Raw genomic sequence first — 27,906 nt, 5'->3', positions numbered from 1 at the left:
AATGCTAGGGGTTGCCCGGCCAACGCCGTGCAGGGTCTTGCGTGAATCGAGGAGGCGGCTGATGACGTAACAGAGGAGGGGCGGACTGGCGCGTAGGTTGCGCGGAGGCAGGGCGTGTAACAGACAGACACACGTTCGCCTTCTAGAAGGTTCCGGCAGCCGCGTAGCGGAGGGGCCGAGAGGCGGGGCTTCAGCAGGGGCGGGGGGGCTGCGGACCCCGGAGGCGGAGCCGCGGGGCGGGGCGGAGGCGCTGCCAGGCCTGCGCGCGGGGTAGGGCGGCCGCAGCGGCAGGGGACCGGAGCCCGGAGGCGGAGCTGCGCGGGAGCGGGGCGCGGAGGGGGCCCAGCCGGCCATGGATCCGCGGAAGGTGAGCGAGCTGCGGGCCTTCGTGAAGCTCTGCAAGGAGAGCCCGGGCCTGCTGCACAGCGAGGAGCTGCGCTTCCTGCGCGAGTGGGTGGAGAGGTGAGTCGGTGCCGCGTGCCGGGGCTGGCGGGGCAGGGCCCGGCGGTCGGACCCTGGCCCGGGTGCGGAGCCGTGTTCCGGGAGCGCCGGGACCGCGATCAGCGCTGTCCGGGCTGGGTCTGGACCCGGACCAGGGTCGGGCGCTGCCCGGCCCATGGCGTAGCCTGGCGTGCGGCGGAGGCACCGCTCCCTCCAGACACGGGGCGCTCAGCTTAGCGCCTAAACCAGGCAGCGGGATGACCCATGTCCTGTCCCGCGTAACTGCAACAATTGTCCGCCTGTCTCAGAAAATCTGCCCCCGCCCCTCCCCTCCCCCCGCGATGTAACTCGGTACTTCAGAGTCACAAAAGTAACTAGCAGCAAGGGGCATCCCCCGTATAGCACATGTTAAACGTGTCCAGGCAAGGCCCTACTGCCAGAACGTTACCTGTCCTGCACCATCCGAACAGGTCAGCCTCCTGGGTCGGAAAGCCCAAGCGATCCAACTTTACAGTCCAAAAGTGTGTGTGGTGGCTTGCAACACAACGTGTCCAAAGTACTTCTTGCAAGATGTAGATTTATTCCTCGGCAACCATCAATCTAGGCTCCACATAGCAAGGTATTTGCAGTATGTGTGCACTGTAGCTCTGGCTGGAAATAACATGGATCTGAGACAGGTGCTTCTCCCAATGAAAATACAAGTGCTGATTATTTGGAAACAGAAGACAAGAAATATAAGGTCTACCAAAGTCTAGTGACTTCTACCATCCAGATAAAATCTATCTATGGAACGCACCCATTTGGTTCCAGCAGCTAGTTCCCTCTTGATGTTCCAGAAGAACTTGGGTAGAAGAAAATAAGTCCTTGCTGATATTTTCCTCAGAGAGGAAGGAAATCATTATTAATTTGAAATCTGGCAGTAAGTAAAAAATACACTGTTTTAAAAAGCACACTCTTTTCTGAGACTATTTTGCCCACTATTATAGGTAACATCTGAGATATCACATGCTACTTACATTCTACAGCATTTCACATGGTTCCCCTATTTGGGGGTGTCAAATGGGAGAGAAACATTGCGGGGGGGAATAAAGCCCCCAAAATGTTGCAAGACAACAAAAACTGACAGAGGCCTGGGGCTGATGCAGTCCTTAAAACTATTAATTTTTCAAACATTACTTCAGGTTGAATATTCCTTTCAACTGTGTGTGAGAACAGGAATCTTTTGAGTTGAATATCAAATCCCTATTTATGTATTGGGAGTGTTTTGAAGTCTGAGTAGTTCTATAGCTTTTTCTTGAATTCAGGCATATCACATTTTACCTGTACTTTAGAGTCCAGAACTGTCTGAGTCACAAGAGCTAGAAATAAATTCTACACACCATCAACAGTATGATATATTGTATTTTTTTCAGGTTGAGATGGTTCAAAGTATCAGAACTTAAAACTCACTCATCCTTCAGACAAACTTTGATTTAGCTCTTGTTTAGGGGTATTAGTTGCAGATCTCAGAATAATACAAGTGTCCATCCCAGCATTTATTGGCTTCTTAGGGTTAATAAATTGAAAACCTTGTGAGTAAAAACCAAAAACTAATATGGTCACCCCCCCCCCCCGCATATATTGAGCAAATGAACCAGTTGTTGAAAATGTTCCTAACACATTTCCATTTTTCAGTAAGCATTATAGTGGCATTAAAACGTTGTTAAAAGCATTAGATAGATGCATGTGAATTTTAATTTCATGGTAGGGTCCATGTTGGCGCTGTGACTATTAAATATTCAAGCTATTTAGAACTCAACTAATGGCTTCCTTTCATGGATTGTGCAGAAGAGCAAGCATCCCTGTGGGCTGCAAGCACATGCAGTGTAGCCTCAACTAGTCATTAGTGTTGCTCACTTTTGCTGAGCTGCTGGCTGTTGGGGGGGGGGGGGGTTACAATGAAATCTCTTTGGGTTGGCTTAAATAAATGCTTAGAAGTTGCACCTGAAGTCAGAGAGCCTGTTAAGGGTAAACTTTTAGAAGGAACTGTTGCTATGTGCACTGCATTCCCACCTGTAACATAAAATGAGCAAAGTAATTATACCCAAGGGTATTTGCAGTCAGGGCCAGCCTTTGACGTAGGCAGTGGCCTACCAAAGAGGGTGCCCTGCGCTGCGGCTACTGTTCCTCTCCACCCAGCCCCTCCCCACTGCTCCTCTCAGCCAGTGGGCCCGCGCTGTCTTCTCCCCCCCTCCCACTTGCTCCTCTGGCTGCCAGCTGAGGGCTCCTGCCAGATTGGGGAGCCCTCAGGTGCTGTGGCTCTGCTCTGGCCCTGGCCCCAGGGGCGGGGCTCAGCGACAGGCCTGGTGGTTTCTGGCTGCTGCGCGCTGCAGGCAGGTGGGTTCCCCGAGTGGCATGGCCCCTTCTCCTCCCTGGGCTCTTGGGCCCCTGCTGGGCCTGGGGCAGTACTGGTGGGAGGGTGCTGCAGATGCAGCTCTGCCCCACCATTATTTGAATGTGGAGGCTGGGGAGCGTGGGGATCCTGGACCATTCTGGGCAGGAGGTAGCACCAGCACCCAGTGGGTGCTCCTTGCTCCATCCCCCCACCAGTGCCCCAGATCTAGGGTGGGATGTGGGTTGGGTCCAGTTTGGTCTGGGGAGGGATGTGGGTCAGGTCCAATCTTTTGGGAGCATAGCTGGTCCTGATCCTAGTCTTTGTGCTTCTCTGCCTAGTGGGGAAGGACTAGCACGACTAGTATGAATAAAGATACTGTAAATAAAATGTATTAAAGTTTTTCATATTTTTTTATTTGTGAAACAGTTTTTAAATTCACCCCAATTTCATACAAAAATTTAATTCAAGCTGTGGTAGTTCGTATGAGAAATGTGAAGGATGAGATAGTGTGATAGTTTCCTTTTAGTGGGAGCAGCACATGGCTGGTGGTTTTGGCCAGCTCTGGCTTTTGTTAGGTGTTTTTACCCCTGCATGCTCTCTCCCTCACACAGGCTGTTCCCATCCCCCCTACCCACACCAGGACTCCCTACATCCAGGTCACTTTCCCAAGCTGTGCTGTGCTGTATCAGAAGCAGCGTCTCTTGTGCCCTCTCCTTATGCAGCCCAGGTGGAAAGTGACCTGGATGCAGGGAGCCCTGACGCACATGCGCGCGCACACACACACACACACACACTAGCAGTCGGGGGAGGGCGAGCAGCAATGCTAGCTACTTTGTGCATCCAGGTCAGTTTGCCCGTGTGGGTGTAGGAGGGGGATGCAGGGATTAGGGGCATAGGAGGGGGAACTGGTCTTTGGGGCAAAGGGAAGAAGGGGAGCCTCTGGGGGCACCACACCCATGGGGGCCAGGGGAACCAAAATGCAAGTTTGCCCAGGGTACCCTTTTCCCTAAAGCCAGCCCTGTATGCAGTACTGTTTGTTATAGAATATACTTACATACTCTATTACTTCTTATTGAGCTAAACCAGTGTTTAGCTGGGGGTTGTGACCCCAAGGGTGGTCATGGGAGGGATTGAGGTTGGGGTGGCAAGCAGGGCCAGCGTTAGGGGGTAGGAAGCAGGGCAATTGCCTGGATCCCCATGTCACAGAGGACCCCGCAAAGCTAATTTACACGTTAGAGCCCTGGACCCCCGATCAGGGTGGAAGCCCTGCACCTTGAGCTTAAGGTAAAGGGTGGCAGTTTTTTCAGGGAGGTGGGAGTCAAAAAATTGTAAGTACAAAGGTTGAGAAACACTGAGCTAGACTATTCACACACTGGTTCTCCTTCCCGGCTGCTCATCCGAAGGCTTAATGCAGCGTGTTTATGGTGCATTAAAAGGATATTGTCAGAGTAAATGCTACTAATCTAGTGTTAAAGAAACACTTGAGTATTCTAACATATCTATCTAGTGTTTCCTTTGCATTTGATAGTATTTTGTGTATGGCAGACTCTATTTCTGTTAGGTAGTTAGTTTGCCTTTTATTTGTGCAGACTTTTCACATGACTTTTTTTTAATGTTTTTTTATACAGCAGATCATGAATGGGTGTAGCATAAACCATTTTCAGATGGCTCGTTTTTCATTACCTGGTTCCTTCCATCAGAAAGTCTGTTCTTAGTGGGTGAAAACTGCTAGCATTTTTTTAATGATGAATTATCTAAAGATGGAAAAGGATCTAACAAAATTGTATCCAACTTTCTCCAAAACTTATCTATAGGTCAGAGAGCAGCATGACCAATTTCTGCTTTTAAAAAAAAGCAGCATTTCGTTTTTAAAATGTGTCTTACAATAGAGAACTAAGTCAGAACTAACTACTGCTGCATTAAGCCAGATAAAAGCACTGGTGTGCATCTGCTTTTTGATGTTTTCCCTTTGACAGATGTTAACTGGTGGGTTGGTTCCATGTCAGCTTTTCTTGGGACAGTCCTTTCTCATTTGCTTTAACTGAAACCCTGCTGAAAAAGCTGCACTTCAATAACTTTTGTTTCCCCCCTTTTTTTAAAAAAGCATGGGAGGTACGATACCACCTGCTCCGCACAATGCCTCTGCAGAAACAATGAAGGTAAGAGATGGGATATTTATAGTTATAAACATTAGAACTCTGTGCCTAAAAAAAATTGCTGTCAGAATTTGCATGAAGAATGGGACAAGTGCGTTTGTTTAAAATTTCCAAAGATGGTGACTGGAAACATCAAGGAATCTTGTATATTTGGTGCTGGATTGTGACAGTTTTGGAGACTGAAGGGTACCTTTTGTTAATAATGCCTGCAGACTTGCCACACGCCATTCTGTCTAATGTACCTGAGCTTTTATTTATTATTTGTATTACCATAGTGCTTAGGTGTTCTAGTCATGGTCCAGGACCCCAGTATGCTAGCGCAGTACAAACAAAAAGAGGGTCCCTGCCCCAAAGAGTTTACAATCTAAGTATAAGAGATGAAGCAACAGATGGGTACATACAGGAATGTAAGGACACAATGAGACAGTGTTGGTCAGCTTGATAGACAGTGGTATCAGTGTACCTACCAGTGGCTTACCTACTGTCAAATTTTTTGTAGGCATCATGGCAAAGGAGAGCTGGTGCATGATGAGGTAGCTTTAGATTTTTATTGGGAGTTTTCCCAAATATGAGTGGCAGCGTGGGAGAAAGCACAAAGGTGCTTGTTGGAAAACGTAACAAGTACTCAGTGGAGCCTGGAATAAACATTTGGACAATGTATGAGAGCTGATAGGGTTGGGAATTGGCCATGAAGGGCCTTGAAAGTGAAGTCAAGCAACTTGCGTTTGATGCATAAGAGTTGGGGGGAAGCCAGTGGAGGGATGCTAAAAAAAGGTGTTATGGCCTAAGCAACAGATTAAGAAAATTATCTCTGCATCAGCATTCTGAATGGATATGAGTGGAGCATGATTATGTTGTCAAGGGCATAGAAAAGGGTGCTGCAGTAATTGAGACACAAGCTGAGTTTTAGCTGTATGGATGGATAGGAAAAGCTGTTTCTTAGATACTATGCAAAGAGGATCTCTGATCTCAAATTAACACATATGTGGGCAAGGGAAATCCAGTTTCTGTGGTTCATTCAAACCTTGGTTCTGCTGAGACGGGAAGTAAGGGGCAAAATAGTGTTCATGGTAATGTTGGCTTTAGTGATGTGGATGATATGCCAACTTACTTCAAAGTTAAAGCATGAACCCTGAAGGAAAGTCTGACAAACAGCAGTTTATGGGTCAGAAGTTGGCATCAGTGCAGGAAAGTAAGGAGAAGGGGTTTTATGTCATACTTTTAAAACTATAAATAAAACTCCTTAGCCATATGTGGGATATCCTTTAGCTGCTGAAGACTTTGTAGTGCAGTTTTCTGATGCCTTGGGATTGTTGACCTGGAAATGGAGTACTTGACCATAGATGACACATACCTACGTATTTCTGTTCTCCCTTTATTAGGACAAAACAGAGAAGCAGTCAGAGGAGCCAGTTAAGCCACCAGAGCCTGAGAGTGAGGAGAGTGACTTGGGTGAGGAAGTAACTGTTGTTACTGCAACTATTCATCAATTTGAACATGAATGTAGCACTATCTATTGTATTTGTAGGTGGAAGAATTTAATTTTCCACATTAGTGTTCAAATCTTTAACTTTTGTCTTTGCAGAAATTGACAATGAGGGAGTGATTGAACCAGACGAGGATGATCCTCAAGAAATGGGAGATGAAAATGTGGAGGTAAAGACAACATCTTCAACTTCCATTGCATTGGAGGAGTTGCTGCTTCTGTATAGTTTTTTGGTGGTGGTTTGTTTTGATTTATGGGTTTTGGGTTTTTTGTTTTTGTTTTTTGGGGGGTGGGGAATTAAACTCAAAGGAAACATATTGGTTAGACAGCCAGTCATTGCTTTTAATGCCTTCAGTTCTCCCTCTTCTCCCCACTCCCACCCCTACCCTTCCCTTCTTCTGAACAGGAAACTCATCAATCGAAAATTAAGATCTCTCCTAACTAAAAGTCTGCTTCCATCAGAGACAGTAGCAAAACTCCCATTAACTTTGAGAATCATGGCTGGACATAAAAATGAGCAACTACAAATTTTTAAAATATCTGATTGAAAACTAAATATAGAAATCTCTCACTAACAAATGAAAAATAATATTTGGGTGTCCTTCTATTCCTTATGAGCAGTGTGCTGCTCTCCTCCCTTCCTTTTTTAAATTGAACTTAAATACACTTGAGAGTCTCTGCTTGTTTAACTGAGTCTTTAGCTCAAATTAGGCAGAATCCTAGAGTTGGAGAACATTAGTTCCCTTTCCTGACCCCCATCTAAGTCTGCTGCTTTTGATCTCGACTTTGTTTCATAGGTAACTGAAGAGATGATGGATGAGGCCGATGAGAAGAAGATGGAGGGCATTCATGCCCTAGGTGAAGGTGAGGGGTTCTGTACCTTAGCACATACCTTGGAGGGTGTAGCTGTTATCTGCTGTTGTGGCCAGTGCTTTCACTTACAAGTCTGTTAAAAATCTGACTTAAAGCATCCTGGAATTCTTCCAGTCTGCAGGAAGGAGTGGGGCTAGGGAGTGGACTGTTTAAAAGCTTCTGCTGGTGGAATTCATTCCCTGTATTGAGTTCCAGATATAATTTGTCTTAACAAGAGATGCCTAGAAGCATGGTAATACTGAAGTTCAATGGGAGAGCCCTGGTCTGCACACCCTGCTTTTTGGTTATGGATGCCACTCTTCTTGCCTGCCAAAGCTTGGTGTTTTACACCCTCCACTCCCTCATTGGTATCCTGGCACAACACAACTTCATTTTGTATATAAGATTCTGTATAAATTGTGTTCTGAAACACCTTGGTTAAATAAATAAATAAAGGAATTGCCCAGGAAAAGAAGAGATGGAGGAGAACCAGCAGAGAACAAAGCTCCTAAACACTGGTAAGATTGCCACTCATCAGACTGATGAATAGAACACTGTTTCTGCAGCCTGGTTGTGTACTGATGGGGAACCTGAGGTGGCTCTATGGAATATCCATTTTAAAAAACGTGTCCATCTTGCCCAAGTCTGTTTTAACAGCAGCATGTGTTATGTCCAAGGCAGTCCACATGCTTTAGCTCTATATCTTGATGTCTTCATGATTTCCTTGTTCTGCTGCCTTCCACTGTTTTGGAATGTTTTTGTTGCTAATCTCAGTGTTGCCGTGCATGCAAATAGTCTTATTTAAAGGGACCCTTTGAAGATAAGGAAAAGTATTTTAGGAGGTATTTTTTCTTACTAAAAACACATTAAATTTAAAATACTCCATTTTAATAGTGGTTAAAAGTACATTTGGGCTGTCTTTCTAGGTATTATTTATTTTGGTCCATAATATCTGCCTCTATATTTTCTATAGGGAATTGTAAATGGACATATTTAACTTTTATTTTTAAATTGATGAAATTTCAAGTTGGTTTTGGTAGTACCTCTGTCCATGAGTTCCTGTGCATGTTTTGTTTTATCAGTGCACTTCCGATTTGGAAGTGTTTTTCTTTCCCCTGTTGCTGTGTGGAAGACCCACATAAATAAAAGGGGAAACTGCATAAATGACTAGTCAAAAAAAAAAAAGTCAGATGTGCGAAGTACATTGAAATAGATTATCTTATAGTAATTTTGGGTGGTGTTGGTTTTCAACAATACTGGTAAACTTTAAGACAGAATTGTGACTTTCTTCTTATGTTGATGGTACACAACACCCAGTAGATGATGGAAATCTGGATTCTGTCTCACTACGGGGTAATTGAAGCTTTACTGGTACTTGCCTTTCAGGTGAACTTCAGAAAGCCATTAACTTGTTCACTGAAGCAATCAAGTTGAATCCTCATTTAGCCATCTTGTATGCTAAGCGGGCCAGGTGAGTGATATATAGACCAGTGATTTGTTTTCCTACACGTAACCTAATCTCTTTAAAGGGGCCATGGTGGACTGGAATGCTGAGATTCCAGCTCGTATATAATTTAGGGGGAGGTTTAAGGAGGAAAGGACATTCTGAATCTGTGTAAAGATTGGGGGAAAAAAGCAAAATAGCTTTTAGTTTCACTTAATTCTTGGGAATTATTGGACTGCAAGTCAGATGTGATAGAGACAGTCTATTACATTGTTCAGTCTCTGTCACAAGGTTATTTTGGGGGGTTGCTGTATTGCCACCCTTACTTCTGTGTTACCTTCAGAGCTGGGTGGCTGGAGAGCGGCGGCTATTGGCCAAACACCCAGCCCTGAAGACAGTGCCTTGCCAGCAGCAGCATGGAGGTAAAGGTAGCATTGCCATACCATGCCATTTTTCTGCGCTGCTGCTTGTGGTGACTCTACCTTCAGAGCTGGGCTCCCTGCCAGCAGCCACCAGCAGCAGTGTAGAAGTAAGGGTAGCAGTAACTCAAGCCCTACCCTCCCTTGTGAACCCCCCCCCCCACAACTCTTTTTGGGGGGGGGTGTCAGGATCCCTACAATTACAACACTGAAATTTCAGATTTAAATAGCTGAAATTATGAAGTTTACTATTTTTTAAAATCCTGTGACTATGAAATTGACCAAAATGGACTGTGAATTCGGTATCGCCCTACTTATAAGGAAAATCTAAAGTTTCTTGCGTTGTTATAGTTAGCAAGAAGACCATCTGCAATTAACTTTGTTTAGATTTTTTTTCTCACCTAGATATGGAAATTACTTCCTGGGTCATCCAGTCCAGCTAACCTCCACTTTCTGTTCTGGCCAATTGAGCATTATTCTGCATGCATGTGTACAGCTATATGTGTGGCCCTTTGTTGTGAAATGGTTGAGATTGCTATACAAAACCAATAAATTAGAAGTTAAATTACTTAACAGTACATACCCTCCATTCATCAGCACGTCTTGCCATTATAATATGTTGTAGACCACACAACATAAAACGCTGGTGGTTTTGTCTGGTATGGTGGATGTATCAACCCTAACTACTCAATGAAGTTTTTGTATTTTTTTTTAATGTTGTGGGTGGGGTTCTACAACGTGGGGGGCAGACCTGTGGTGGGTAGAAGATGAAGAATACTTTCTGTCAAAAGATGTGTATTAACCATTGTGTCAGTAGTGGCATGTGAACTTTTTTTTCCTGCTGTAAGGTAAAACCTGACAGAAAAGTGTACCTCCCGACAGAAGGTTTTAGATAGACATAGCCTCAATGATCAGGCTTCTGTGCACCCAGTCTCCTGTACCTCAGAAAATCACCTTTGTACACCTCTATATCCGTGCTCATGATCCACCTGTCCAGAGGCTACATGGCAGACTTCAGTAACCAAGACCGAACTCTCACCAGTGCAAAATCTTTTGTCTTTAGAATTCTTTAAATACATGCCTGCAGAGAGTTTGGCCAGGCCTCGTCCGTCTCTGGGGCGGCAGGGAACCATACCGCCTCGCTACTTCCTGTTGTGACGGGGAATTTGCCTGGCCATGGGGGTCTCATGCCATGGCAACAGTAGAGGCAAACATAAGTTATTCACACATGGTCCACAAGCAGTAGTGAGTCACGGGCTCAGGTCCTCAGACAGGAGCAGAGCAACTGTTATATGATGAGCAGGCCCAGGCCCTGGGTCAGGGCCGGGGGGGCAGCAAAGAGTCAATGCCTCAGGCAAGTGCTGAGCAAACAGGTAAACTGCAAGTCCAGACTTCTGGCTCCGAAGGGCCTGGGAGAGGGGGAGACTGCCACCCACTCTACTGCGTTCCAGCCCTGGGCCCTAGCAGCAGCAGAAGGCCTGCTGCTGTGTCAGGGAGGATCTTGGCCGCAACACACTGACACAGGCTCTGGCAGTGCTGCAGCCAGACTAGGGTAGACTGCCCCTGAGCTACTTCCTAACTCCCCCTCTAGAGGTACCTTGGTCCAGACTGTGTCCTCCAAAGGGTCAAGCACCATGGGCTCCTCGAGGGGTAGGCTTGGCAGCTCCTCTAGGCTCTGGTCGTCGCGGTCCGGCCAGTCTTCTGGTCAGCCGCAATTGCTGGGGTCTTCCAACCAGGGAGCTAGGCCACAGGCATCCAGCATCTCCGGCGGCTGTTCTAGTGAGCTCTGGGGTTGGGCTTTTATACTTCCTGTCCTGCACCTTGACCTCTGGGGATGGGCACAGGATTCACTGGCTCTACCCACTTTGGTGTCCGGAGAGGCTCTTCCCTCTCCGGGGCGGCGGGGAACCACACCACCTCGCTACAATGCCTTTTAGTTTTCTTGCCTGTGAGAGTTGGCAATAGAAAACATTGGATGGAGATTGGTTTTTAAATATGTATAGTAAATCTTGTCCTTCTTGTCAGTGTCTTTGTGAAACTACAGAAGCCAAATGCTGCCATTAGAGACTGTGACAGAGCCATTCAAATAAACCCAGATTCAGCACAGACCTACAAGTGGCGAGGGAAAGCTCACAGGTAAAGAATTGCAGCCATGTTTCACCTCCCCCTTCGCTCATTAGTGAGGGAGACAATTTTTGTTCTTTTTCTACCCTAATCCATTATGGCTTGTGAATTGTTCATCTATCTGATGTTTTGTGGGAAGGAGGAGATGATTTAATGAGAGGGTAAACATTTCTCGTACTAAATATCCTTTTATTAGCCATCACCAAAATCTTCTGATTGGTCATTGAACATTCTTAACTGTAGGGCTATGATTTTTATTTGTGTGGTTTGGAATTGTGAACTGGTATAACTTGAATTTTGCTAGTCTTTCATGCCAAAGAATCCCAACACACTTTATACTGGTAAAAGTAAATTGTTTAGGACTAGTAGTGAAAGCTCCTATCTAAAATGTCCAAAAACCTGTAAAGAAATACTATAATTTTTGTAAATTAATTTACTTTTTGTAATAAAGTATTAAATGTAATAAGGAATTAACAATTAAATGGGTAGGTGTTTTTGACATCCTTCTTATGAATAGGATAGAATGAGTTTTGCTATTAAAGTAGTGAAAATTGGACTTTTTAAGCAAAGTTTAGTAAATTCTGTATTTACGTTCTATGGTGTTGTCTTGGTTAACTGTCTTATACCTCTCTCCGAACCCACACATCAAGAATGATGATCTAAAGTTTTTAAACTTGTTTTGGAGGCATATAACAGCTAAGGAGGAACAAACTAAACTGTTAGTAAAAAAGCTACTTAAACAACATTGAAAATCAATTTTTGCTGCTTTTTTTTTTTTGGGCAAGCTTATTTTTTCTACATACATCCCTTAACAGGGTCCATGATGGGTGGTATCAGCTTAAGATAGCAGACCATCACTAGGATAACAATCCTATTCGCAGAACTGGTAATGAAATATTAGCAACGTTTTCTAAAGGACTTTGAAAATGTCTAATATGTATTCTCATTTAGTGAACATTCAGGAACTCTGCTCTTGAGACAGTGTACTATAGTATCTTTAAGGATTTTTGGAAATCAGGACCAAAGTTTTCATCATCCTAAAAATTGCACCTCTAGCAACCTCATGATTCCAGTGTTCCCTTGAATCATGTTGGGGCATTGGTTCATTACCAATGCACCCTGTGCTAAATTATGAGATCTGGTCAGATCACAATCTGCAATGTTTTAACTTGAGAACTACTTACCAGACCATGGAGGCTCTCAGCTTAACATATCAGAATGATATTAAAACTTTCCTTGGTGTGGTTGACTCTAATACACCCTGAAGTAGTGTTAGAGGGCCTGATAGAGTAGGGGAAAGTCCATGCTTTATGATTCTATTCCTGGCTGTGCCACTAGCCTGCTAGTTAAGTCATTGCACCTTTCCTTCCATTTTCACCATCCATAAAATGGGGATGATATTTGTCTCCTTTATGTAGCACTTTAAGATCTATAGGCAAAAAGTGCAGTGTAAGAGTCAGATGCTATTATCCTTAATATAACTGGCCAAGCAAAATGAGGCTCAACGCTCATTGACCAAGTGAAGCAAGACTCTGCACTCAAACTGGCATGTCTATCTTTTTCTCTCTGTATGTAATGTGATAACTTTTAAAAACTGCATCTGATCAATTCCAAAATTTATAGGAAATTCTCTGTGTATCAATGGGCAGAACCATATTAATTTTGGGGGAAATTGAAAAAGCCTGACTTCTACTAAAATCACCATTTGGTTACTCATGATATAGTGGTGAGGCAGTGGTCTCGGGGCTAGAAAATAGTGGTTAGGGAGCTGCTTCTGCCTGCACCACCAAATGGACACTACGTGGGCCTGATTTTAGTGGAAATCAGGCTGCTGAAAGCCCCTCAAGCTGGGCCCATTAGGCCCCTCTCCCCACTTTGGTCATTACCATATTGATCTTGGTGAACACTGGAAAAGCAAGCTTTTTTGGATTTCTGACTTGCCAAAATCAACAAGGTGTTCTGACCAGAATGAGCGGACGAGGTGCCTGGCTGGGTGTACAGCTCAGCCTACGGAAGTAACAAACTCTTTGGTAATAGATACTATTAGTCACTTTAAAATTGTAATTGACTATGCAATACCTGTTACTGAGGTACACCTTGCCACTTTGGGTAGGGAGTACCTTGTTTTTCATAACAGCAACCTCTTTTCTGCTGTTCAGAGGAATGGCACTAATTGGCTTCACAGCACTCATTTGGCTTCTCTGCCAGCAAAAGTGGTAGTTGGGTTGTAGGAGTATAAAGCAGCAGGGAAGTATCCCCTAAGGGCTTCATGCTCTTGGGGCTCTTTTTCCATGACCTACAGTAATTACCAAGTTAGACTTTTCTGTAACCATTCAGTTGCTCATTTGTGTGTCCATTTATAAAAGGTTCGTGTGGATCCAGGTAAAGGGACACTGACTACCATCTTGTCTGTTGCGAATTGAAGGATGGGAAGAGAGAGCGCTACTAATCCCATATTGCTGTCTTCAATTCCAGACTCCTGGGTCACTGGGAGGAGGCAGCACATGACCTTGCATTGGCATGTAAACTGGATTATGATGAAGAGGCTAGTGCCATGCTGAAGGAGGTGCAGCCAAGAGTAAGTGGGGTGGGATGATGGAATAAATTGGCTTCTATCTATTCTTGCTTGTTAGAGAGACTTCTGGAAGCTTCTGAAGGCTGCAGACATTTTCCTTCGGGGATACATAAGTGCTCTTGCAGTATCAGACATTCAGAGATGAGGTTATAAAACAACTCTGTGGCTTAAACTGCGTTGATTTTTCTTTCCATTTCCAGTTGTGGTTAACTGGATCTTTGAGTGTGGTGCTTCTGCATATTTATAATTACCTGCCCCGTTCCCTCTTGTTATTTCTAGTTATAATCTGAGTTTAACAGAAGGAGCTGAGACAGTTGGGGTCATGTATCCCTTTGTAACCCCAGCTCTGAGTATTCAGAATGGAAGACACACAATAACTGCAATGGATACTGCATTCCAGAAAGTTCCTGAGGCTCAGAGACACTGAGGACTCCTCTCATAGTGTGAATATGCAGAAGCAATGTTCTCAACCTGTGATTTCTATAGTAAATTTCTTCCACTACTCTACCACTGGGGGGCAGCATAGCTTTCCTTAAAAGCAGCTGTCATTCTCCTTTATGAATTTGCCTCTACAGAACACCACTGCAGACATCCCATGCTGAGCCATGTGAGCAGTAGTTAACAGTTGGAAGGTGTGTAATATTTCTCCAAGTTAGACATTGCATAAATTAATGGTATAAATATCTTGTCTAATGGTTCCTCTGTTTCTTTTCATTCACCTGTTAGGTTGGTTCTGTGACCAGTCTATCCCTTTCTCTTTTGTTATTCTTACATAGTGGTAAATAGTTCATGTGCTGTTTTAATAGATATGGAACAGGATCAAGTGTTTTTTAACATTTTAGTTGCCTTGGGTCTTGCTCAAGATCACGGAGCCACTTAGGAATCCTGTAGGGTAGGTTCCTCTGACCCTGCACACTGTTCCTTGCTTCAGATAGACATGAAATGCCTCAGAGAGGGACACTGCCAAATGCTGGAATGTCTACAAGGCTTTATCCAAAAAGGTCCTGACATCTCTGCTTCAGAATCTGCTTATGCAAGAGGGGCTGGTAGCTCGAGTGTGAGAACTTTCCAAAAAAGTCTCCCCAGGTATAAGTAGTGTCTGGTGGGCCATCCTTGGAATAGAGGTCTGTGCTAAATCCCAGGCTGAAAGGGGTCATTCTCTAATAAAGGTGCCCGTTAAGCCATAGGAACCAAGAAGGCAGTTTCTTTGGCTTTGAGTTCTTAAATTGGGGCAAAGGAAAGCACCTCTTACAGTGCCGGTGGTGCCGAGACCAGTTCTGGTAAGACAGCAGTGCTCCACGGATCTCATTGTCAAATTTAGCTAAGTGTGAGGCAGTTGGCTTTCCTTGATCCTAAGGAAGGATAGGACCTCTTCAGATCTGGGCTTGTTTGCATCAAGACACCAATTGGATTGGTCTGCCAAAAGCATCTTTTGAAGGCTCTGATGTGGAAGGGGGTTTTGCACTAACTACTCTCCCTTAGGTCTGCTGGGTTGGTTCAGGTGAGACTGTTGATGAAGCAAGCTGGTGCTATCATCCTTGCTAGGCATGGTTCTTTCCAGACCTAAGCTCAGTGACATGGACTACTTCTCTCTTGTTACAAAGGTTCCTTGCCATTCTACAACTGCTCCACCTCAAGGAGAAGCTAGTGCAGGCATAGGAACATTCTTGGCGCTTCAAATGTCAGCTTGGGCAACTTCAGACTTAGCTAATTTGCTTTCATTCATGTGGAGGGTGTGAGGGGAAGTTGGCACTTTGGCATTATGATGGTCTTCCTTCATCAATGCTCTTTTGAAAAGTGGTAGCTGTGATATTCCAGAGAAGGCTTCCCACATGATCCTTTGCCATCTGCCTTCTTTTCTTTACTACTTTACTGCCTTCTATACTGGTTCTGCCTGGTGTGTAGGGTAATCAGTGATTCAATACCCTCCTTTCTACGTCGTTCCCTAGGTGAGGCTGTCTCAAATGCTTTCTCCTGGTCTCAAGTGATTTCAGGACATGGTAGTGGTTGTGCCCAGGAAACTAAAAGTGTCTGTTAAAATTGGTCAGGTAGGTCTGGAGCCACCCTGCCTGTGAGGTTCACTTTACAGGAAATAAGGTTCCCGTGTCATGTTGTGAGGAAGGGCTGAGTTGTACTTTTAGATTTAGTTGAGACAGAAGTGATCAATTAAAAGCTGAAAAAGTAAAATTTACCCTAAGAACAAAAAATCCAGAACGTAATACATTTGGCATGAAGGCTTATTTCTTCTCCATCTTGATTCTGCGGGCCTCTGGTTATGTGGCCTGACATAGCTTATAGCCTGGGATGGTCTTATTAGCCTAAATCATCCCCTAAGGCAAAAAGCAGGAGTTACTATAGGGTTTTGAATGCTAAGAAGCCTCTAATAATTAAGGGCTTCTTAAGATACATTGAATACAACTGACAGGCTTTTGTCCACAGCTGTTTCTCAAGACACTCTCTTGGTTCAGAAATTCAGGTCTCTTAGTGACTCAGACCAAAATAATAGATTTACTCTTTGAAAGGAGCTGACCATTTTTCTGTTTTAAGACCGAGGAAGCCTTAAAAATTATAAACCAGGAGATCTATGGCCAGATCTTTGGGGCTGGGTCAATCTGTTCCTCATAAAGTCGTCTTCTAGGTTCCTCAGAAAGGAATTTCAACAGACGGCTTCTGGATTGGTCTCCAATACAGACCCAGGCAGTCTATGAATCTCTCCATACCCGTTGGGAGGCAAAGATCTTCTTTCTTTCCCTTGACTACCTCATTAACATATGTTGCATTTCAAAAGCAAGGATGTGGTGGAGGATCTTGAACCAGTTCCAAAAAAATCAGATCATCTTCTCTTCTCCTGCCTCTCCATTTGGGTCTTTGTCCCAGTATTTTTTAGGCATGGTGAAGTGTTTCTCTGGATCAGTGGGTCCTAGATCCCATAAATGAGTATTCCTTCCAGTTATAAGCCATACCACATCTCAACTCACTTTACTTTTTCAAGCATCCTTCTCAGAAACTGCTGCAAAAGGAGGTTTGGCAACCATATTGGGAAAGGCTCCGTTCCAGACTTCTGCAAATTGAAAAAATTACTTAAGGAAAACAAAATTCTACCCGTCTCTTCTGGGGAGCATAATCCTCTCAGTCTTCAGGACAGGTATTGAACCATAGCTCTGAAGACTTCCACTTCCACGCCTTGATAAGGCAAAAGCACAGGAAGTATCTTTGACAATAACTAATATAAGGTTCTACTTTTTGGACTGGCAGCACCCCTAACGGTATTCACCAAATGCTTGGCAGTGTTTACAGTTAATTTGTATGGGGGGCCTTAGGTGTGTCCATATCTGGCTGACAGCTAAAAGATCAGTCTTTCCTGCAAGGCAAGAGTTACCGTGCTTTGCCTTGCTGCTTCTTCAGATCTCTACAGTAAACTGAATATATCTTGGCTACAGCTCAAGGGCTAGTCTTCACAGAAGACCCCCTTAGATTCTGCAAGAACTCTAACTTGACTGCCTTGGGAAATGGTCCAGGAACTCATCCAGAGAGTGGCAGTAGCAAAGTCTAGATTAGAAGAGCCAGTTAAATTATCTGAGTGTTGAGCCTGATGTCTACTGCACTTTTGTCTCCAACTCTGCAAGGCTTCAGGTGCACAGCCCTTGCAAGGGTGGCTGAATCTGGTGTAAAAACCAAACTACCACTGGACGTGAGTGTTTCCACTTCAGAAAGTCTAGTACTCTGCTGTGAGCAAATATTGCCAAAGAGTATCTTCAAGGGTTTAATTGGATGATTAATCAGATGGTAGTCTTGGTTGACTTGTCTCAATAGAGATCCTAAAAGCACTCCTCAGACTTACCATAGTGTGTGGAAGCCTCAGGAATGAAACTCCACATGCTCTTCCTCAAACTGGGAGCCATCAGACTCTTTCATAAATCTTTACTTCCAGAGTTTGAAGGGTAATGGATATAGATTCCTACAGGTAACATGGTTATGATTAAGGCTATGATTTAATCACAGGTATTTTTAGTACAAGTCATGGACAGGTCACAGGCAATAAACAAAAAATTACAGCCTGTGACCTGTCCATGACTTGTGCTATAAATACCTGTGACTAAATCTGGGGGGCTTTGGGGTGCTGCTGCTGCTTGTGGGTCAAGGGGCAGGGTCCTGCCACTGCTGCTTCAGGAGTGGGGATGTCAGCAGCCCGGGGCCCTGTCTGGTGATCTGCTTACTTTGTCTCTGTGAAAGAGACCACGTCTGTCAATCCTAAGACTTTTAAAACATTTTACAAATTTATACTCTCCCATCTAAAAGACTATTGATCTTTCAGACTCTAATTTGGTATTTGCTAGATTCATGAAAAGGCCCTTTTGAGCCCATGGATTCTTGCATTCAGTAATACTTCTGGCTGAAGGTGCGAGATTTAGGCTCTAAGTGTCTGTCATTTTTGAAAATGAAACTTAGGTTCTGCTGAAAACTTATCCCTTGTTTTTAGTGGTCATTACCATGGCAGGAGAGTATAGGAGTTGCAGACCTCAATAGCAAACACGTATTCCCATATTCCACATCAATATATTACTGCCTGTATATTTGTCAAAGCCCCAGAAACCCCTGGAGAGGCAAGGCTGTGTACTCTGGATTCTGAGGGGATGTTTACTACTTAAAACTAAGCTGTGTAGAAAGGCTGACCATGTGTGGCCTCTAGAGAGAAAGATAAGGGTCAAGCCATCTCAATTCAAAGGCTTTCTAAAACTATAAGAGGGTATATCCAGTCATGTATGCACTAGGTAGTGTTCTTGTGCGTGAGTCTCAGGGTGTGAGCTTTCGGCCAGAGGAATGAGAGCCTCAAGCAAATTATAGATACATGCCAATATCTGAAATCTGTAGGGTGGCTATGTGGAATTCAGTGACTTGAGACATGAACCATTTTCCCAACGCTATCGAAAGCAGAACCTGGTTTCAGGAGGGCAGTGCTTCAGTTATTTTCCACTTGTGGGGGTTCTCACTTGGCTCGCTTCCTTAAGGAGATCACTGGTAGGTAGTCTTCTGCAGTGGGACTCTGTAGAGGAAATACAATTGGAGAACAAGCCACTTGTGAGAAACAACTTCTTTTCCACCTCTCCTTCTCTGCTTGAGTTCAGGGAAGCTCTGGTTTAATAAGGAACTTACATGTAAGTATTTTACATATAAAGACACTCTAGAAGACAAAGCCCAACGTTTTACAAAAGTAGAATCAGGAAGTGATCTTTTGCCCTAATTGTTAAATTTTGCATGCACAGCAGTGGTGTGTTGTTTTTTTTGTTTTTGTTTTTTTTGAAGCAACAAAAATGTTCTTTGTATTGTTCTTGTGAAAGTTCCCTCTTTGTATGGCAAACAACTGGTATTGACTGACTGTGGAAGAGTCCAGGCTTTTCTCTGCCTGTTCTTGCTGGCCAAAGGTATTAGGTTGGAGAGCTCTGTGATGTGGATGATATGATAAGGGGAATGGTAAATCCCAGAGCTTCATGTAAAAAGGGAGTATGTTGGGGAAGTCCAGTCATGTTGTTACGCCCCAATACTGCTGACAGTATTTGTAAGGTATATGTGGTAAATGTAATCTCTAAAGTCAGTTAATGCTATGTGATGAAGTCCTCAATACATGTTTTAAAAACTCACTGAAACTAGTTCAGTGGCTAAATTTATGATGTATCTCAAAGGAAAACATCCATATGATGAGTCTATTGGAAATGCACAAGAATACTCACTGTTTCTTCCTGCCTCAGGCTCAGAAGATTGCTGAACATCGCAGGAAGTATGAGCGAAAGCGTGAAGAAAAAGAAATCAAGGAAAGGCTGGAAAGAGTAAAGAAGGCCCGAGAGGAACATGAGAGAGCACAGAGGGTGAGCTTTTGATGCAAAACCATTTTTTAAAAAGCGCTGCATAATCTTGGGAGTAGTGCAAGGTTAACTTTTTTGGTAGAAATTCTATTGTATGCAACCCCTTTCATGTGTATATTTTTAAAAATGGAATTATAGTACACCTCTACCTCAATATAACGCAACCCCAATATAATACAAATTCGGATATAACGTGGTAAAGCAGCGCTCCGGGGGGGGCTGCACACTCCAGTGGATCAAAGCAAGTTCGATTATAACACAGTTTCACCTATAATGCGGTAAGATTTTTTGGCTCCCGAGGACAGCGTTATATCGAGGTAGGCATTATCGTAATACAAATACACCTCTAGGAGTCTTAATCATGGACCAGGACCCAGTTGTGCTAGGTGCTGTGTGTCTTGGTTACTTGACTAGCTGAGAAGTAAAATCAGAGGTGGATTCTGCATCCTCAGATTCTAGTGAATCTGGAATATCCAGTTACCAGTTTCACCACTGCTTAACTTTTCACTTCTTTTTTGACCACACAATAGTGCAAAGGTTTTCTTTAAAAATTAACTTTTAACAGTAACTAAAGCATATGAATTGCCTGTATTCACAGCTGAGCTGCAGTATGTTGAATCTCAGCACAAAGGTTTTTTGCTGAACATGATTCTGATTTTCCCCCTCCCTTCCCCCCCCCCCTCTCTCATTTCTTGTGTACCTTCCTCCCCACCTTGCCATCTGGTTTTCCTCTCTCTTCTGTTGTATGTAGATACTTGTGACCCTCATCACTAGTCTCTTAAGCAGGAGTAGTCAGTTATTTTTTTGCTAGGTCAAAATTTCTTGGTCAAGGCATAGTCAAGGTCCAGACTCCAGAGAACATTTAAAAAAAAAAAAGAGTAAATAAAAGATTTTGAGGTCCATTCTGCAGTCCTGCCTATTGACTACCCCTGCTCTTCAGTGTCTAGAATCTAGCTGATGCTGTTTTTTCCCCAAAAGGCCACTTGGGTAGTAGGAGGCTATCTTCCATTTCACTGCTCTTTCTGGAATAATGTGCTTTCATTTGCAGGAGGAAGAAGCTCGGCAACAGGCAGGAGGAGCTCAGTTTGGTGGCTTTCCAGGTACCTCATTTTTTGGGAATCATAATCAGTTAGGTGCAGAAGGAGGTTGACTTTTCCATGTGAGGCAGGGCCATAGCTTTCATTTATTCTTGATATCCTTCAGCGAAAGGACAAGGCTGTGAGAGCAGGAACTTGAGAAGGCTTTAATTTTGGAGGGATAAAAGGGAGAGGGACTCTTCCTACCAACTACTGAGTGTGACTCATGGTGTGTAGTAAATAAAGGTGAGGGGATTCAGAGCTCAACAGTGAAGATCGTTGGGTTGAAGAGAGTTGTGTGTGAGAAGAATATTAAAAATGATGTATTGCTTACCCAACTAGGAGTGGGGAAGGCTTTACCTTGTTTGGTGAGTTAACCCGAAATAACTGCAGCCTTTGTTATGAGCCTCTTATTGCCTTAGATCCCAAAAATATGGCTGAAATGAGATGCATATATTCACAGGAAGAGAAGGTGATGAAGCCTCTACTTTCTAGTTGATGGAACAACAGTAGCCTTGTGGAAGACCTGTTTGTTCACCTTCTTGGCTGGGACTGGTAAAAGACCGGCTGTCCTGGGCTATGTACATGTGCTTGTATATAGATGACTGAACTTTTTCCTTTGTGTATTCTTGTCTTTTCTTTTTGCAGGTGGGTTTCCTGGAGGTATGCCTGGAGGTATGCCAGGCATGGCAGGGATGCCTGGTCTCAATGAAATTCTCAGTGACCCAGAGGTTCTTGCAGCCATGCAGGTGAGGACTTGCAGTGATAAAACATAAACATGCAAAATGAGGACACAACATATGTTCTCTTGTCACTTACAGGGGGAGGAAAAATCGTTTTCTTATCCAAGCAGTTAGTGAAACCCTCTCTAACAGTGTGGGTGGCATCACTCTTTGTGGGATGAACATATAGGTTATTTTTCTAGCTGGTTGTGGCTAATTAATACTCCTGACCTTCCACTGCCGCAAGACATTCTAGACAAAACTAGAATTGTACAATACAGCATGCACGCTAGCATTTTGGAGCTATTTTCTCCCTCTCTTTTTGCATGGTTTTGTGGGACTCTCATTACACTACTTCTACTAGATCTGATCCTACTGTGAATGGGAAGGCTTGTTGTCTCTTGAATGTGTATGGATAAATTTTGTTGTTCCTATTGGGCTCCAGGAAGTGAGCGGGCGGAAGCCCGCCCTCTACTAAAGGACCTCCCCCCAGCCTAAGGGGAGTATCCACAGGTCTGGGATTCCAAGTGAGTACGGAGGACAACTAAAGATAAAACAGGGACAGGAGTGAGGTCATAGGGCTAATTGAAAGGCAGAACACTGGGCTGGATGAACTGATCTGGCAAATTCCATATTACCATATATGAAAGCCAATTTTTCCCATGCTAAGAACATTCCATACCCTGTTAAACCAGTTATGGGGTTGGAGTTCAGAGGAGAAGCATTCCACTAGCGGGCCCTAGGGCAAATCTGTTGGCAGTTGTTGAAGAAAAATTATGGGTAGGGCTGAAACAAAACTGAGAGACTCTGAAAAGTCTACATGGACAGCTATAAAGGTGTCTTATTGATTTTCTTGTTTAAACAAGTAAATTGGGCTTTAGTCCTGGATGGCTTTCAGATGTGAAACACTTAGTACCCTGGGCACACTGACCTGCTGAAACAGCTTTTCATAGCTGTTTTGAAGCCTTCTATGCTAAGCAAAAGCATAGCAAGAAATCATTGTTTGGAATGTCTTAAGCTTGCAAAATGTGTACAATGCTTTTGTCCCATGCAGGCATCATTAATTTTAATGATAGCAATACCTGGGAGCAAATCTTTACCTGAACTGGTGAGATCTGCAGTAATGGCTTCCAGGGCATGCATGAATAATACTGGAAGAAATTTTTTAGGTCAAAACTTTCTTTGCCAAAAAATTCAGCTTTGTGTCAACCAAAAAGTTTAATAAATTCGTCAAATTTGTAGTGTTCGAAAAACCAAATAAACTCAAATATTAAAAATTAAAACATTTCATTTTGATATTTTGGAAATATGAAACATTTCAATTTTCTGATTCAAAACTACTTTGTTTAAAAACTTGCTTCATTGTCCTTTTAAAATTTTTTTAAAAGAATCTTGAATAAAAAGATTTGGTTTAGTTTGATCTGAAACAAAAAAAAATTTCAACTTCTTGGCTTGCTGAGAAACTTTTGTTTCAGGTCAACTCAAAAACATTTTTTTTGTTTTCTTTTTAATGGCCAGCAAACCAAAAAATCCGTTATTGACACAGCTTTACATGAGATACAAGAATTTCAGCTTCACTGGTTCATCTACTTGTCATAATTCAGCCTGCCAACCAGTGCTTTGAAATCACATAGAAGCTCTGTTCTCAACAGCTGTGCTGGTGTTAATGATAGTGCATTTTAGAGCCTGGACGCACTTGGTATAAGTTCTGAGATTCTACCAGTGTTGATCTTTCTTCTAAACTATTGCAAAAATATGTAATGTGGACAGCATTCTTTGTTTAATGTAGACAGTAGTGGTGACACTTCAGGGTGGAGGGAGGATTTACTAGTGTTCCATTGATCATGAGGAGTCAGGGAGGGAGCATGGCTCAACCACGCTTAAGCAGTGGTCCTGTAATAAATCAGTATGGCTGCTGCCAGAGCAGTGTTCTGGTTGTAATGCCACTGAAATTTGTCCCAGCCACCATTCATACAGACAGTGTGACTGGGCCAGATCAGTGAGTGGCATAGTGACCTGATGCATGGGATCACAGTGCCACTCAAATTTGGCCCAGCTGCCCCTCCATCCAGATGGGGGTAGCTGAGCCAAATGGTGTTGCAACCTGGTGCGTAAGGATTCTGTCCCTGTATGGCAGAACTGTGGGGAGTCCACAACTCCTGGCAGCACCGGCTCATGCACTATGTGCATAAGAGAGATTGAAGACTTCCCGGCTCAGGAAGATCTGGGGTTCTTCCGAGGGGGAGATGAACAGGGCTGTTGCCTGGGATGGCGGGGAGGGATTTGTGTCCCCCCCCCTCCCCAGGCAAGAAATATCTGAATTGACACCACTGGTAGACCGGCTTTACAGTGTGGAACTTTTTAGGACTTTTTCCTTCTAGAGGAGTCTTTTAAACCCTTGTTCTTGCTAGAAAACTGCTAACATGGTTTCAGATTTTTGTTAGTGGCATTTTGAAGCCCTGACTATACTAGGGCTTTGTCTGAACTAGCCTTTTCCCTAAATTTCCACCTGTTAATACCAGTGTAACTCCACTGGTAGTAACAGGGGAAGCTCTGGTCTAGACAGGGCACCAGTGGCCATGGGTGTTCTTCCATAGTGGCTTAATTCTGCCCAGGACAAGCATATAATAATGGTAAAAATGCTCGTAGTAGTGATCAACTTAGCACTGGCACAACTCCAGTGTAATCAACAGTGAGGAAACTGTTGGAAGAAAAGGCTGTTTTTAAAAAAGTCCTCAGAGATTGGCTCAATCCTAAAAGAGTCTTTCACTCTGATAAAAGTGCCTTAACTGCCAGTGTGGACAGAATGAAACAGTTGTCAGTGCTGTAGACTTATTGCTGAAAAAGGCTTAAGTTCCTAGTGTGCACTGCCTTTAATAGGGCAAAGCCTTTGCCCTGATGTCCTTAGTTACTGGTGATGGTCATCTTTCACATGCTGATTTTTTTGAGGTCATTCTCTCTGCAAGTTAATGGGAAAAGATTCCTAGGCTTTTGAGCGGTACCACATGGCAGGCCTTTGGCTGCCTTTCCCTAATGTATAGGTGACTTGAAAAGTAGCTGGAATGACTAGCTCTGCATACATTTAGCAAATGGTAATACTTAATATTGACACCTAGATAGGAGTTTAGTCTATGTTTATAGAAGCTGTTTCCTGTTAAGTCATAAACTTTAATTGCTCCTGAAGTCCAGCCCTGTTTAGGGTGGTCTCCTTTGAAGTTGTCCTCGTCTGAGTTTTGTAATGAGTGATGATAGCCTTATTTACACACCCACACTCTCTCTCTAAACCACAAACTTGTTGCTGTGTTCATCTTTTCAAGACTTTTGTTAGTCTACTGTACAACCCTTTGAAATATGTTTCTAATAAACTTTATTTTAGCCAACATCTGTTGAGCTATTAGTCTCTGAAAGAATCAGCTGAGATGGATGTTGAGGGGAAGGGAGGAAAGTGGCTTGCTTAATGTTTGTTTTCTGAAGCTACATTTGAGTGACTATCGCATTATTTTCTTCTTGTATTTATAACTGTCTTTATCTGGGCATTGCCACTTCCTGCTTTTGAATTTAAGCTGGTGTTCTCACTAGTTCAATTAAGAACAGTTCAGTTGTCTAGTGCAGATATGGTTGAAGTGTAAGAGGTTTATCATGGAAATGCCTTTCTAACCATAGCATTGATGGCCACACAGACTGCAATATGTGCATGCCCAGATGATCAGTAAGATCATTCAGAAGCACACCATAGAGTAAAATGTGAAAGCCTCTTAACCAATAGTGCAAATATCAGTGTTGTACTCACAGTACAGAAAAATACACACATTTTAGTTATGACTCCTCCATACTAAGCAGTGAAGCTAAAATTGGTGTAGATAAAAATCTTGTTGTTCATCAGTAAACAGACTAGTTAAAATAGCAAAGTAGCTTCTAATAATTCCCTGGGGTTTTTTGTTTGTCTTTTTTTTTTCTTTTTTTTTTATAACTTTATCTCACTGTTCGTGAGCTGAAACAATCTGTGCTCAATCTCAGCCCAGAGGTGAAAATCTGAGGGAAATCCCTACAGTTGTAAGGGAAAAATCTAAGGCAGACTTTGAAATGTCAAACTGAGCATGCAGGTAGCCCTCAGAACTGTTTGGTCTAAAATCTGTTTAGCATATGAAAGTTCTGTAGAATCATTGCACTGTGAAATGTCCTATAAGTTTTAAATTGCACTTCCACATTGATGCCCTACCAGATGGAAGTTGGGGGGAGAGATTGGGAGACGTGCCCTGGGAAAGTCTGCACACCTCTTGAATAGGCTGAGAACATGGAAGAGTTTTGCTTTTCCCACTTCTAAGAGTTTTATTTTGTCTAATAGCATACTTAAAGAACTTTTCAGCAAAGAAAGTGAGATTCTGTGTACCTAAATAAAACTGCAGAGGGAACGTTCAGTCAGAACATAGTCACCAAAATTCAGATACTGTCAAACTTGACATCCTTACCCATGTCAAGTGACATGGTGTCAGTAGTATCTTCAAGTCAGACTCCGTTTCATCTCATCCAAAATATAGTATCTCTTGCACATTGTTGTGGCATTAGCTCAGTACTGACTCACATGCTACCTAATGAATTACCAGCTTCACATCCTGTATCACCTGGATTTTTCTTTAGAGGTCTCTCATCCAAGACCCAAGTAGATAGACTTAAGGAGTTTCACCACCCTTGGCTTTAATCTCCAGAGCTGTCAGTCTAGTGCTAAATTTACTTGAAATGTTGTAAGGCTTTTTGTATTGGAATAAAGCTACAATAACATCTTTCCTCTGCTTTTTCAGGATCCGGAAGTTATGGTCGCATTCCAAGATGTTGCCCAGAACCCAGCAAACATGTCCAAGTACCAGAACAACCCCAAGGTCATGAACCTCATCAGCAAACTGTCAGCCAAATTTGGAAGTCAACCATAAATTCCCTTTTAATAAAATCATAAGTGTATGGAAAAAAGAATTGATTACTTAACAAATGCAGATGTTGCAATAACACAAACCATTGTACCTCTAATCTTCTCATGAAGAGAACTGGGGTGCTCTAAAGAGAGTCCATCTCTTGCCCCCCATGCATCAAACTTTTTACAAAGATTGGTTTAGTTACTCAAATTATACTCAATAACACACTTTCAATCCTCCCTCTCTACCCCAGAGTTGCAACCATTTGTTACAAGTACAAGTAATGCTGTCTCCTTTGAATTAAGACTTGTAATAGATTGTAATCTTTCAATAGGTAGTCTGATTTAACAAAAAGCAGTTTTAAATCAAACTGTCATCCTGGCTTTCACTTCCCCAGCAAGTAAAGAAGCAGGAATTGTAACACCAGGGTCCTGTATTATCCATCGGGGCAGGAAAATTGGTCTAATTGTAGGAGGAGGTATGGTGGGAACAATCATTTTAAAGTATTCACTAGATGAAGGAGGTGTCCGCAGGTACTGTTACACACCCTTTTATTTGCTTTACGTTTTGATATGTGGCTGATTTTAGATGGTGGTTAGAGCAAAACCAATAAGGGTCACCAATATTCTAACTACTTATACACTGGAACTTCTGGCAGTACTGCCAACAATGTTTAAAACTTAGGATTGCCCCCTGCTCTGTGGCTATCCTTTGCTCATTCTGGCATGAAACACATTTTATTGCAGATACCACTGAGGTTAGGTAGGTTACTTGCTATATTCTTGTCCAACATACTTATGTAATACTGTTGTATTATCTCTGTCCAGGTGGATAAGGGAGAGCACTCTTATTGTCTGTAGCAGTGCACTCCTCCTTTCCTTCCCTGACTGGCAGGTCTTTAACTAGTTGTACTCTTTCTGATGAGGCAACTCTTGCCAGGCTTCATCCATTTGAAAACTAGAAGGAAGGAAACTTATCCCTACCACCACCTTTGTCCCCTTAAGTGGGCAAGCTATCCTGAACATGGGGTGTAAAATGCTATTACTATCAGTTAAAGGCAGAATAAACCCCACAATAGAGCAACTCTGGGTTCTGAGGGAGTCTGAGTCCTAATATGCTTACAGATTAAATCTCTTGGCCAAAGTCTTCAACTTTTGTCTTTTGTCCTCTTATCAGAGCAGTCGAGTCCTTTCCTACTATCGCACACCCCAGTCTTCCATCTTTTAACTTTCTTTTTTAATATGATGCTGTCCCAGTGGTCAACACTTCAGTTCAATTCATGGTTCTTGGGGTTTGGGATAAATATGAGAAGGTGGATTAGTTGGCGCAGATGGTGCATACCTTTTAACACTTTGTGAATTTACAGCATGGGTATCCTTGGAACAGTGTGTCTTTGCTGGTATGTTCTTGCTGCTTCCATTTGTTTTTTGTCTTTAATAAACATTGCCTCCTGCTCATGTTGGAAAGTA

At 43.2% G+C, this 27,906-nt stretch overlaps 1 protein-coding gene across 3 annotated transcripts; it reads left to right on the top strand.

Moving 5' to 3' along the window:
* The first annotated feature begins 69 nt into the window (after positions 1–69).
* Positions 70–27,906, top strand: LOC120372450 (hsc70-interacting protein-like). Of its 3 annotated transcripts, none has more exons than XM_039489617.1 (13): positions 70–92; positions 4,920–4,974; positions 6,354–6,423; positions 6,557–6,627; positions 7,255–7,321; positions 7,777–7,827; positions 8,696–8,780; positions 11,198–11,308; positions 13,772–13,874; positions 19,619–19,735; positions 20,781–20,832; positions 21,457–21,557; positions 26,330–27,906. In XM_039489617.1, exons 2-13 carry the CDS (start codon positions 4,921–4,923, stop codon positions 26,456–26,458), a joined length of 1,011 nt encoding a protein of 336 aa, XP_039345551.1. In that variant the 5' UTR covers positions 70–92; position 4,920; the 3' UTR covers positions 26,459–27,906. The 3 variants fall into 3 exon arrangements, with proteins under 3 accessions (XP_039345551.1, XP_039345540.1, XP_039345544.1); XM_039489606.1 differs by lacking the exon at positions 70–92 and adding an exon at positions 265–462; XM_039489610.1 differs by lacking the exons at positions 70–92; positions 7,777–7,827 and adding an exon at positions 268–462.

This window comes from Mauremys reevesii, linkage group 1, assembly GCF_016161935.1.
Source record: "Mauremys reevesii isolate NIE-2019 linkage group 1, ASM1616193v1, whole genome shotgun sequence".
In the NCBI taxonomy this organism is placed as follows: Eukaryota; Metazoa; Chordata; order Testudines; family Geoemydidae; genus Mauremys; species Mauremys reevesii.
The sequence above is the reverse complement of the archived record's forward strand: the minus strand, read 5'-3'. Positions and strand labels throughout refer to the sequence as shown.

Coding starts and splice junctions, on each gene's coding strand:
- LOC120372450 (XM_039489606.1), top strand. CDS start 353: ATGGATCCGCGGAAGGTGAGCGAGCTGCGGGCCTTCGTGAAGCTCTGC. Junction 8,781..11,197: donor TTGTATGCTAAGCGGGCCAG/GTGAGTGATATA, acceptor CCTTCTTGTCAG/TGTCTTTGTGAAACTACAGA. Junction 20,833..21,456: donor TCAGTTTGGTGGCTTTCCAG/GTACCTCATTTT, acceptor TTCTTTTTGCAG/GTGGGTTTCCTGGAGGTATG.